This window comes from Pantherophis guttatus, chromosome 2, assembly GCF_059756535.1.
Source record: "Pantherophis guttatus breed Tessera chromosome 2, ASM5975653v1, whole genome shotgun sequence".
Lineage (NCBI taxonomy): Eukaryota > Metazoa > Chordata > Lepidosauria > Squamata > Colubridae > Pantherophis > Pantherophis guttatus.
The window spans coordinates 114,320,417-114,333,490 of NC_142064.1; the positions used below are offsets into that span (position 1 = coordinate 114,320,417).

Sequence of the window (13,074 nt, forward strand, 5' to 3'; positions counted from 1 at the left end):
AGTCATCGGAGATCCTGGCCCCCCACCCCAAACAAGCCAATTCACAGGCTTGGATTCCAGCCCACCCCCCTCTCCCCACGAGCCACACAAAACGCGCGTGGAGCGTCAGAATTCCCAACTTGCGCCTGGTTTTGCAAAAGCTCACTTGGATAGGACCCCCCCTGTGCCCACCCTCCCCGCTCCCTCCGCCAGTTCCCTGGCAGTGTAGGCACAGCAGCCCTGGGTGGGGAAAGGAGGCCCCGTCCATGAGGCCGCTTTGCAAAGGTGCACCTGCGCGGCACCTCCTGCGTTCTTACCTGTTGGATCTGCCCGGACGCCATCTCCGTCGCTGCAGCCACCGGAGCCTGTCTGGCGCCGGCGGGGAACTTTTTCAAACTTGGCCCGTCCTCGCGGAGGAAGTGCAGCTGCATCTCACACCCTCTGCTGGCTCTCTGATCCGGTCAGAGACCGGGAAGCCCCCGTGGAAAACTCGCCGTCTTTGCGGGTTCCGCAAAACAGCCCTCACAGGTAGACCCAGGGCCCTAGGAAGGTCATGGGGATGCTGGGCCCCATGCGCCCAGGCGAGTCGTGTTTGGTGCTGTGGGTGCATTGCGGGGATGGCAGCCTCTGGGGCAAGTTTCGCCTTCTGCTCTGCTCCCATGTGTCTGGGGCGGATGGTTTATCCTTTGGTCGAGCCAGCTAAGAGGCAACGTTCCTCCTCCTGCCATCCTCGAGCTCAGCTCCGGGCACTGTCCAGCCAGCCATACCTGGCTTCTCCCTGCGGCAGCCCACCTCGATCCCAGGCAGCGGAACTTCAGGGCCTTTCCTCATGGTGTTGTGACTCTGACCCTCGAGCCCATCTTATTGGAGAGAGAAGACTCTGAAAGTGAAGGAGAGGAGTTGACAAGGCCTCCCTCTCCAGGACCCTCCTCTCTGGCAATGCCTCAGGTGTCTTCCGAAGGCCAAGAGATAGGCCAGGAGCCAGGCACTTCCGAGCAGCCACAGTTAGACAGCGATGGAGATAAGTCTTGGCTGGATCCCCGTCAGTGTAGGAAAGACAAGCGCACGCAGCAGAGAAGGAGGCGTGCCAGAGATTAAGCTAAGTCACTGGATCACACCCCACAGGGGATAAAAGGGGGTGTGGTGGCCATTCAGGCTTTATGATGGACAAAACTGAAAGCTAGCAAGTCATTCTGCATTTCTGGAGCTTTGTTATATGCTCTGTTTGGATTGATTTTTGGACTGGACTTGACCATTCTTTGGCTTTTGTGGACTTACTTTGATGTTTCGGTCGGAGGAGATAAACCTCCCTTTGTAAGTAAAAACTTTTGGCAAGCAGCCACTGGGTTGCTGCCAATTCTGTTATCAAAGGAAATTCTTGTCTGCTGGTTTATTTTAACTCTTGGTCGACTGCTGGTGTGCGTGTGTGAGACGGGGACAGAACACGTGGTGGTGACGAGGCAGGCAGGCAGCCGGGTGCATGGGAGTGACTGGCGGCAGTGCTCCTGGCTGGCAAAGGGAGTTCCGGGGCTGCATGGGGCCAATAACGGTGGGCTGGGTAAGCGACTGGCGACCGGGCTGGGAACTGGTTCGGGGGCATGGCCAGCCAATCTTATTACCAGTTCTCCGAACTATTAAATTTTTTTACTACCAATTCTTGTGAACCGGTGCGAATTGGGAGCAACCCACCACTGGTCAGACTTACAGAGAACCAGGCACTTCAAGGTTGCCTTTTTCATGTGCCAATTAGCACACATTCCTTTTACGTTTCCCTTTTGCTAAAATGTCCCACTCCTCTAAGGATTTGTTTTCCTCACACCTGAAAAATATGTTTCAGTGTTTGAAGCACAGAATATTGGCCACTGAGTTCTTGAACTGCATGCAATGATTCCAACATCTTCTACCAAATGATTACTCAAATTGTAGGGCAAATTCCAGATCACTGTTTCTAAGGGTGGCTCTAGAGGAGGGAATTATAATGCAGGATTTCTACTTTATTCCAATGATTGTAAGAGAGTCCTAACTTACTAAGCTTCCTTCCTTCTTTACGATTGTAAAATTAATCTTCACAGGAATTAGTGCTGAGTATTATTTTCTTACTTTAAAGAATAATTGTTCCTACCTCTTCTCGTTCAGATGCAAAGTGTCCTCAGCCTGCAAATCGGAGGCGTCGCAGCTCTGTTTTGCTGCTTGACAGCAAGGCAAGCAAAGGTATATGAAAAATAATGAAGTCTGTTTACTCTGAGGTAAAAGAATAAAACTGCAGTCCATTTGCATTTATTGAATCAGTCAGGAAATGGACAAAGGAATAGAAGATTATCCCTCTTTCCTTTCTTTCTCAAGCAAAAGGGTAGAAAATTAATGATCTCTATTAAATAGAATCATTCTTAACTTATCAATAACTTTGAGTGCTTGAATTCTGAGTGCAATGGGGGGAGTACTTAAATGGCCCAATAGTTCAATGTAGAATCTACAGTAACTGGTTCCAGCTAAAGCGATTACATTTGATAGACAAAATTTTTAAGCATTGTTTTTGAGTGTTCTTGGAGCACATCACTGATCAAGAATTGTTCTTGGTGAGGAGGAAGTAAGCAATGGCCAGTGAACTACAAGCAGCCCCCAAACCAGGAGCATCTGTGGGGATGCCTGCATATCAACAGGGCAGTTCCAACTGAACAATCAAAGCTCTGCCCCTAGTAAAATAAAATGGCTATACCTAGAGAGATCAGTAAAGCTCCTATGAAAGGGGCCAGAATTTAGTGGCCAAAGAAATGTTCTGCAGGCAGGTGTTGAACTGGAAGCCTTCAGAGAGCATTCCGTCCACAGAAGCTTTGGGGGTAAATTATTATTATTACTTTTGCCTGTTCTGCCTACTCTCCTATTATTACTTTTACCTGTTATGAGAGGAGGAGAATTTTGTTGAAGAATAATTGTATTAACTGTTTTTAATTTTAATTACATTGAAATTCAAACTAAGTGAAATGAATTGGGTTTCTTCTCGGTTTACCCAGTAGTTTTTAGGAGCGTGCCCCCCCCCCTGCATGCCATCCAAAGACCAAGGGGAACTCTGACCCTGGAAGATGTTGCCCAGGGTCAGTGCAGAACAACCAGCAGCATGAGAAGCTGGCCATGCCTCTCAGCTAGAAATGAACTGGGGCCACCATCTTCCTCAAGCAGTCCCTTCCCCTGCCCAAGGGACCTAAACAATCCCTTCCCCTGCCCAAGGGACCTAAACAAGGCGCATATTCTGGAATTGTTATTTGGACTCCTCTGTATGCAAGGTTGCAGGACGGCTTGGTTGAAAGAAGAGGGATAACTAAAGAAAAGGGCCTCTAGGTGATTTAAAGCCCATGTTTTTTCCAGGAGCTGGTGATTGCTTACTCAGTCCTGGTAGCACCTATAATGCTCCATTTAAGAGTTTGAGATACATTGCAACATTTGACTGATTTTCAAAAACAGAAGATAAGTTTGAATGTTCTGGCAAAACTGCAGATGCAGTAATAAGCCATAAAGCTTATTACTTGCGCACTAATAACTACAGTAGTGAAAAGTCAAAGGATGCTCAGTTGTTCCTTCCAACTGTCTGGGACAAGATAAAAAACTAACTAATTTGATTAATTTATGTAGACATTCATTGTCTATTGTTTCCCTTTATGCCTATGACTATGAGAAATAGGATTGTCTAATGTTTCACAAATTTTCCATATTTTAGTGACACAGTTTCAGGATCAAGACCTGCGTAAATGCTGCGAAGATGGCATGCATGAGAACCCCATGGGGTACAGTTGTGAAAAGCGTGCAAAATACATCCAGGAGGGAGATGCTTGTAAGGCCGCCTTCCTTGAATGCTGTAACTACATCAAAGGGATCCGAGATGAAAACCAACGGGAGAGTGAGTTGTTTCTGGCAAGAAGTAAGTAGCAGGTTCTGGGATTATTGAAATAAAGGAACATTTAATTCACCAATATCTGGAAAACGCAGTATATAATAGCATTACCAAGGTTGAAAACCCAGTTGGGATATATTGTTATTATTAGGTATTTATATGTCATTGTTGCTAATTTATAGCTGAGCTTTAATGCAAAATACAGCTCTGTAAATGCAGGAGGAACACTAGAAATTGGGTTGAACGAGGCTTCATTCGTGAGAGAGCCTCCCAGTCCCTGGGCTCTCTCAGTGCCCATCAAGGTTAGGTCTATGCCGCATGGAGCTATACTCTCATTACATCACTGTTTTTAATTAAAGCAGACTAGGAATCTGCTGTTTCCTCTCAAAACAACCCACCACATTTTAAAAAACATTGCTGACCTTTTAGTTCAGCTAAAGCATCAGCAACTTTTGGGGAGGTCTCAGTGGTTGAAGAAAGCTGTTGGTGAGAAATGAACTGGAGGGCTTGTTGAGTGAAAGTGGTGGCAGTACAGATCTATCTTTGGTGGTAGTTTAATGGTAGACTGCTTCAATATTATTCTAGTTGGAACAGTGAACTATAAATTAAAACCTTGATTTAAAAAATTGAGTTTGAAAATGATTTTTTAAAAAGGCTGAGGTAAAAAAGGTCAAGATGGCAACTATAGTAGTGTGGCTGAAACTCTGCCTGTTTTCTATGTACAAAATGTGGGTGAACACTCTTAAAGAAAAGAGGATTTTTCCTCTTTTGTGTCAATATTGTGAGAGAGCTACACTTTGAGGTAGCTACAAGATTGGAAGAGGATTAGAAACATATATGACCTTGATTTTCTTTGCCTTCATAGATAATTGTTTTTCTAGTTCTTGTTTTTCCTGTCTGACTGAAAATTTATTATTTCTTAATTTCATTTTATGTATACATGTTAATCTAATAGAGAACATAAAATAAGGATGGAAGAAATAGGTGTCTATGGAAACAATGATTAATTCTCATCATATCCTTGATACTACATCTAATACTGTATGTGATGGAAACAGTCCCTGTTGCCCCACAGAATGCCTCATTCTGAATAGCTTGAGTTTTCAAGAAAGAAATGTTGCACCATTGTGCCAGTTTGCATGTTCAGTACTTTCTGGTAGAATAGCAAGTGGGGGAAAGTATACTTTGATTAACCAAAATACAGAGATACCTACTATTTTGCTATTTTTGAAAATAACTATCAAGTTAATTGTGATTTATTTAATAAACTATTGTTAAAAAACTGTACGTTATACCAACTTGCTTTCTGTTTTCCAGGTGATTTTGAAGATGATTTCTTTGGAGATGACAACATCATCTCAAGATCTGATTTTCCTGAGAGTTGGTTGTGGCTAACGGAGGTGCTGCCCGAGCAGCCTAACAGTCAAGGGTATTAGAGTTCTGCTGTTTATATTATCCCACTTTTCAGCTGAAAGGAAAATCTAATGATTGCAAAATTTATACAAGGATGGGGAAGATGGTGTCTCTTCCAAGAGGAAAGGTTCAGAAAAGGTCCTGCATGAAACCTGGGGTTTATTTTTCACCTCCTTTAGAAGAGAAAAGCTACTTGTTAATCACTGTTCTTTATTATGGCCAATGACCAGAATTCCATTTTGAAAAAGTAGAAATGATTATTAATTACAATTAATAAGAGAATAACAGAGTTGGAAGGACCTTGGAGGTCTTCTAGTCCAATCCCCTGCTTAGGCAGGAAACCCTACACACTATAACCCTAAATAGTTATCCAATGTCTTCTTAAAAACCTCCAGTGTTGGAGCATTCACAACTTCTGGAGGCAAGTTGTTCCACTGATTAATTGTTCTAACTGTCAGGAAATTTCTCCTTAGTTCTAATTTGCTTTTCTCCTTGATTAATTTCCACCCATTGCTTCTTGTCCTACCCTCAGGTGCTTTGGAGAATAGCTTGACTCCCTCTTCTTTGTGGCAGCCCCTGAGATATTGGAACACTGCTATCATGTCTCCCCTGGTCCTTCTCTTCACTAGACTAGCCATGCCCAGTTCCTTCAACCGTTCTTCATGTTTTAGCTTCTAGTCCCCTAATCTTTTTTGTTGCTCTTCTCTGCACTCTTTCTAGAGTTTCCACATCTTTTTTATATCGTTAACATTTACATTTTTTTTACATTTAGTTTATTTAGAATATTTAGTTTTAATATCTTGCTGGTTTAAAAAAGAAAAACTGGCTACTTTAACAAAACCATCTTTAAGGAGGGCTGAGTAATTGTCTTTCTGCATAATTGATTGTTTAAGGCTTGATATACCCTGCTTAAACCCGCATCATCCTGTGAAAAGCCATGAATTTTAATAAATTAATCTTAGCCAAGTTGATCCAGAGTTATCAGCCAAGATCAAAGGGCCTAGGTCCATTGGGGAAAAAAATAGTTTCAGCGAAATAGAGATGTATGTTGGCATATGCTGTTTTCCCTTTTCACACCAAAAGACCCCATTAGCAGCAATAATGCATCTTTCCTCTTGGGTTCTACTATATGGAGCACAGTAGAAGGACCAAGAAATGGTAGTTGTGGAGAAAGCTGCTTTTCAGCTCTTGCCACTTGGACTAGATCGGTTTGTTGTGCATCGTCTCCCATTACAGGGCAATTTTGGAAGCTGTCAGTAGAACCTTGAAGGAAATGCAGATAAAGGAAATGTGACAGAGAATCACCTTGAAGTTGATTTCAAAGTTAGGATTAGGTAGTTGGTGATTATTTATCCAGCAGCAATCAAATTGCATTGTCATATCTGTTTCCCATATTACTGTTGATTGCTTTCAAAATGAGTATTTTATTTTGAAACCCCACTGTTGCAAACTTAGAATTTAATGGGGGAAGTAGATGATGACAACTTCCATTTGGAACTTGTTTGTATTTCCCATTGATTCTCAGATCCTTTTGGAAGGAAGGATGCTGTATAATTGGTAGCTGTCTACCTGACATGAGCCTCCAAGTGTTTACTGTAATACCTCTGCATAGTAATGATGCAACAAAATGGTTCTCAGCCTTTTCTTCACTGTGGCCCCCTTTAAATATCTTTTGTGGCCACAGACCATGTCTACAGACCCTCAAGATGTAACTCAATATGTAAATCATAACATTTCTTCAACCCTTTGTGGACCTCCTGTGATGACATGCCCCTCCCCTCCCCGGAGTCTGCGGACCACAGGTTGAGAACCACTGACATAACACATTCCATTTTGTTACTAGGATTTCAAGCAAGACACTGTCTTTTTATCTGAGGGATTCCATCACAACTTGGGAGGTACTGGCTGTGAGCATTTCACCCACCAAAGGTAAAGAATTTTGAACGATGGAGCTAAAGTTGGGAGATGTGAAAAGCACCTAAGAATTGAAGTAGAATTAACGTTTTTTTTGGGGGGGGGGCTTTGCCTTACTTGCAGGGATCTGTGTGGCTGAACCTTATGAAATAACAGCCATGAAAGACTTCTTCATTGATCTTCGAGTACCGTATTCAGTAGTGAAGAATGAGCAGGTGGAGATTCGAGCTATTCTGTACAACTACATTGATGAAGATATTGAAGTAAGTTTTGGGACTGTGACAAGAGTGTGGGTTTAGAAATTAGGAAATGTGCATGACTTGTGTTGCTATCAATTCTTTGATGGGCAAACTTTATGTACTTTCAAATCTAAGCCACATCATTTTCTGACTAATAAAAAAGTGCCAGTGATGGAGGCAATGGTGGGCACATTTGGCTAAGGCTCTTTGGATCAGAGTTGCTTAAAATTTTTGTTGACAGGACCACTTCCCACTTTTGAACATTATGGAGGGCCCCCAAAGAGCTTTTATTCCTATGGGCTATATTTACCCATCTTTACCATATTAAAAATTGAAATTGATGCATTTGTAGAATATTTACTGAATAATATAAAAACAATAATATTAAATCCATCACATATTAGCCAATAGAATATTTTTCATGAAAAATATAGCATAATAATGAGAAGAGTAACATTATTTTAAATGTGTGCAAATACCTTTACTGCGTGGCAAATAATTCTGATATTGTGAGCCCCTGTGAGGGTTTTTAGAGGACCCTTCTTCAGATCACACTTTAAGAAACACTGGTTTAGATCATCATCTCTGCTCCATTTGTGTTTTCTATTGAGAAGTGCACTTATGGGGCTCAGGTATTTGGATTGCCTTATTTGCATACATACTGAATTATTCACATAGTCCTATTTTCTACCATGATGAAGGGAAGGATGAATTGCATGATATGATATATGTGTATGTGTGCTCTGTGTGTACCCCTCTTCGGTGTTTCCTTTCATGTATCACAATGATTTGCTGGTGCAGGAACAGATTTAGTGGGAAATGTGTTTGTGTCATCTGTGGGAAAGCTGGATTTTAAATGATTCTTATGGCCAAAGCTGCCTTGTGGCTCATCTGCTTTTTTTCATCTCCACTAGGTGCGAGTGGAACTGTTACACAACCCAGCCTTCTGCAGTGCTTCCACAGAAAGACAAAGATACCGACAGCAGCTCCCGATTAAAGCCCTGTCCTCCAGGGCAGTACCATTTGTGATAGTCCCATTACAGCAAGGATTGCATGATATTGAGGTCACAGCACGTGTCCGGGGAGAGATGGCATCAGATGGTGTGAGGAAGAAGCTGAAAGTTGTAGTAAGTAACAAGTGGGGTTACATTATGGCTCCTGGAAAAGAGAGGCTGTAACCAGAGATCGCTGCAGATAAAGACTATTTACCATAATTATATTAATGAATGCACCCTTTACCTTCTCCCATTGCAACACAAAGGCTTTTTGGTCTCAAAACGTAACTTGTAACAACACAAAATGGCATATGGTGGCTAAAATGGTCTAGTTTGTTATTCATCTTGGACTGTGTAGTTGTTCTGATTTTATAGTTGTTCTTTTAAAAACTCCTAGAATCTTCCCATAGCAAAATTTGGTTGGTTTGAAAATGGCAGAATGGGGCAGAGCTCAATGCTTGGGGAGTTCTTTCATGCAAAGTAAATATGTTCAGTGTTGCAGCCAGGATTCGTTTAGTCCAGTCTTTCTCTCCCACCTCCCAATCCCTCCCCCAGGTGCAATAAAAAAAAATCCCTGCCACATGAAACAATTACCCTTTACATTTCAATGGTGTGATTTGGTGGATGGGTGGGAGACATGACCATGGGGCTAAAATTGTCCACAACAACAGCAATACTGCCGAAAAGAAAAAAAAAAGTATGCTGGGTGACTAGTCAGTTTAATTTAGGAGTTCCCTAGGCTGGCCTGCCTTGCCAGGGTAGTCATGTGTTTCCCCTCCTATCCTTGGACTGGAATGGGATGGCATCTTTGTCTTAGCCCATGAAATACTTGCCCACCACAAATTCTAAAAAAATTAATAATACTATTTAATTCTGAAAGAGAAATATCAAAGCAGCCATTTCAAAACCATAGGAGCCATTCAAATTCATTTATGCACAACAACTCAAGCTGGGGCTGAATGGATAGGTCTCACCTAATGAGAACAAGATTAAGAACAATGTGCTGGCCGGGTGCTTTTCAAAATGAAGTTTGGGAGCAGACATTTGGAGAACAATGGTTACAAACAGATGTGAAAATAATTGGCAACCACTAGGAAGTGAGTGCAGACGATTCCCTTCAAAAATAAGTCTAATTTATCTGGAAGTCTCCGAAGTTAGGCTAAGCCAAAATAGTACCAGGCTGACTTTATTGTTGTTTCTAGAGGATGAGGAGTGTTACTCTTGTGCAACAAAAGTCACATCAGCATTGCAACATTTTAAAGACTGGCAATGCTTTTATCATCTAAACTTCATCAGATATGTGGAATATCATTCTGTCAGAAGCAGGCTACACACACAACATACAGCAGCTGCTATTGGGGAGGAAGAAAGCACAGAAGGCAGTACAATAAAAATAAGTAAGATAAGAACCTCTTGAGTGACCAGAGACATTCTTGTCCCCTAACCCTTAATCTGAGATAAGGAAGCTCAGGGCTTCCAGGATATTCAGCTACAGGAGGGGCAAGGATCCATTAAGAGCCGATGGTAGACTGGTGGATAAATAGAAATTAATCCTTAATAGAGGGCCATGTTGATTTGGCTATTGAGAAGATATGAGGCTGACCTAAGTCTTTTCCTATTGTGCATCCGAGCACCAATTCTATTACTGAATATTTTACTACATTTCTAAGAGATGCTACAGGAGAGTCTTTGTATTTTGTAAGTGTTCTTATGAAGTACTTGTTGCTGTCATGCATTATATTTTTATTTGCAATGAGGCTCCCATAAGAGATTGTTCTGGTGTTTTTCTGTAACAGCCTGAAGGGATACGGAAAGATATTGTGACTATTATTGAACTGGACCCAGCTGCAAAAGGTGAGTAACTCTAATTCTTACTCATTAATTCCCATTATACCTTTTACTAAGTCCTGCAGATGGCAAAGTCCTTTCACCCACATGCTTTATTGTTTCCAGGGAAAGGAGAGGATCTTTTTACCATGACAGTTTAAATAAAGTTATTTTACTTTGGAAAAGTTATGTGCTTACAGACAATTATATTCCTTCCTGTTAAGTGCCTATTAAGATAATTGTGTTGAATTCCATTTACAATTATTATTAGAAACAATGTCAAAGAGGTACCTAATGTGGAATGTGATATTTTTCTTTTCCTGTAATTTTCCTCATTTTCTTTTTCATTTTTCAGGTGGAACCCAGGAACAAACAGTTATAGCCAATAAATTAGATGACAAGGTGCCTGAAACAGAAATTGAAACCAAGATTAGTGTTCAAGGTAAGAATTGGTTATTTGAAACCCAGGCTTCTACATCTGTTAAATATAGAAGATGAAATAATCACTAGCCCAATTTTGCTACAATCTACTGGTGCTGTAGATGGACTCCTTGATAGAACAACATTTTCATATTTCTCTGTTCCTGTACTGTTCACCAGTAGAACCTCTGGTGATGAACGCTTTTGACCACAACCAAATCGGGTTCCGACCAAAAAATTCACAAAATTTTTGAATCTGGTCACGAACACAAACTTGAGTGGTGATCAAACACGGCCACGGCCTATTTCCCATTCTGCACCATTTTTTTTTTGTAAGCGTCAAGCAACAGTGACCTCATGTGGCCGCTGCATTAATTTTGCATTAATTTTGGTTAGGTTCGGGTCACGACCAAATCGGGTTGTGACCAAAGTTATGAAATGAATTATGGTTGTGATCAGAGGTTCTACTGTAGATGGAGCATAGATCAGAGCCTTCCTTACTGGATTCACAGATACAATCGATCTGACCCACTTCTGACATTTAATCTTATTACTTTTGCCTATCTGGAGAATCAAAGTGGGTCTGCTCCAGGTCCTGATGTTTAAACAGTGTAATCTTATGGGACCTAGGAAGTCCCATAAGCAGATTTCCTTCTCTGCTCAGTGCCTGCCCTCTGGAATGCCATTCTCCCCCAGATCCATACAGGTCTAACTCTAATGACATTCAAAAAGTCATTTAAAAAATTGGTGGTTTTCCTTGTGGAGTCCCTGTAAAAGTTTGGTTTTCTATTGGTAATGAGTTAGTGTTAGATCTACCATCACACCGCTTCAACCCTACTTCACTTTGATGGCAGCCTGCCATAAAGTATGGGGGGAGGGAAAGGCGAATGCAGGGAGGGGGTATGACAGGAGCCAGAAGTGCCAACCAGAGATACCTGTTGAATGATTCAAGGACACAGGCATGGGAACAGAATGCAAATGCCTATCAAAGAGGCTCCAAACCTCAGACCTGTTACCAAAACAACTAATTTAAACTTTACTGGACACTACTGGGGGGGCAGGAGGAACGCCTGGAAGAGGGGAAAAGAAATGGCTTTATGTGTGAATCCTCTGATCTGGCTTTTCCTACACTGTAACCAGTGGTGGGTTGCTACCGGTTCGCCCTGGTTTGGGTGAACCGGTAGCGGTGGCAGCGGGATGCTCCGCCCACTCGCCTGGACATCATCAAATACGATCTGCGCATGCGCAGAAGCTTCTGCACATGCGCAGATGGGGTGCATGTGCAAGCGAAGTGAACCAGTAGCAAAGGTAAGTGAAACCCACTTCTGACTGTAACCAGTTGGCTTTAGTAAAAGTATGCCTTTCACTGCAAATGGAGTTGAGGGTCTTTCTTTAGGACAGCCTTGACAATCTTTTGGTCAGCTATATCCTTTTCTATATATATTGTTTCTTATTTTTAACTATAAACCACCCAGAATTGCTAAGGAGTCTGGCAATCTTTAAACTGAAATAAATAAGTTAGTTAATAAACCTTCTAATTAGTCCTGGAACCTAATTACTCCATGTTCAATGCTCTAAATGAAGGGTAGGGGAGTTGGAAGCAAGATTAGACTAATCATTTGCCCTAAAGATATTGAAGCTTAAAGAAAGATCACAAACTACCCAGTTTCTAACATGCTTGGCAATTTTTTCACATTCAGGTGACCGTGTGGCTCAGTTGATTGAAAACTCAATCGATGGAAGTAAACTCAATCATCTCATTATCACTCCTTCTGGCTGTGGGGAGCAAAATATGATCACCATGACTCCATCGGTTATTGCCACCTACTACCTGGACACAACAGGGCAGTGGGAGAATCTTGGCGTGGATCGCAGGACTGAAGCTATCAAACAGATCATGACTGGTAAGGCAAATTGTCTCCAGATATGTTTTGCTCAGTAGATGGGAATGTGAGATTCTTTAATCCCTAAAATAAACAAATATAAGACCCACAGAAGTCAAGAAGCCAAATGTTCTTAAATGTATGGTGGAACTCTGTTGTTATTGTTTTTCTTTCACAAGATAGATTTCTGCTAGCTTAGCTAAGGATATTACTTCATTAATCTGGAGCGGTCATAGTAACTGCTGAGAAATGTTTAAATATGGACTCATGGAATTATCATAATATTATATAAAAGGAAAGACATTTTCATCTCTTGTGGTGAGTTTGGAAATACTGTTCTGCTATCAAATGCTTGTTTTTCAGGCACACAGGACTCCTTTTGTTGTTGTTGTTAAGGTTGCTTGCTTTCAGAATCTCATCTGAAGAGTGGGATGGTTTTACACTGAGACCAGAACACAAATCAAAACAATTGTGCCAAGGAAAAGCAGCTCCAATGAGACACACAGCAAAGAAAGAAG

General features: G+C 41.7%; 1 protein-coding gene across 1 annotated transcript in view; it reads left to right on the forward strand.

Annotated features, from left to right (window-relative positions):
• C3 (complement C3) overlaps nucleotides 1-13,074 on the forward strand; it is a 72,308-nt gene that overhangs the window by 20,578 nt on the left and 38,656 nt on the right. Inside the window, exons 16-24 of the mRNA XM_087886534.1 lie at nucleotides 2,116-2,190; nucleotides 3,692-3,892; nucleotides 5,183-5,294; nucleotides 7,122-7,207; nucleotides 7,316-7,455; nucleotides 8,346-8,558; nucleotides 10,223-10,280; nucleotides 10,609-10,695; nucleotides 12,374-12,577. Coding sequence (XP_087742660.1) covers nucleotides 2,116-2,190; nucleotides 3,692-3,892; nucleotides 5,183-5,294; nucleotides 7,122-7,207; nucleotides 7,316-7,455; nucleotides 8,346-8,558; nucleotides 10,223-10,280; nucleotides 10,609-10,695; nucleotides 12,374-12,577 — 1,176 coding nt within the window. The remainder of the gene's footprint in view (nucleotides 1-2,115; nucleotides 2,191-3,691; nucleotides 3,893-5,182; nucleotides 5,295-7,121; nucleotides 7,208-7,315; nucleotides 7,456-8,345; nucleotides 8,559-10,222; nucleotides 10,281-10,608; nucleotides 10,696-12,373; nucleotides 12,578-13,074) is intronic.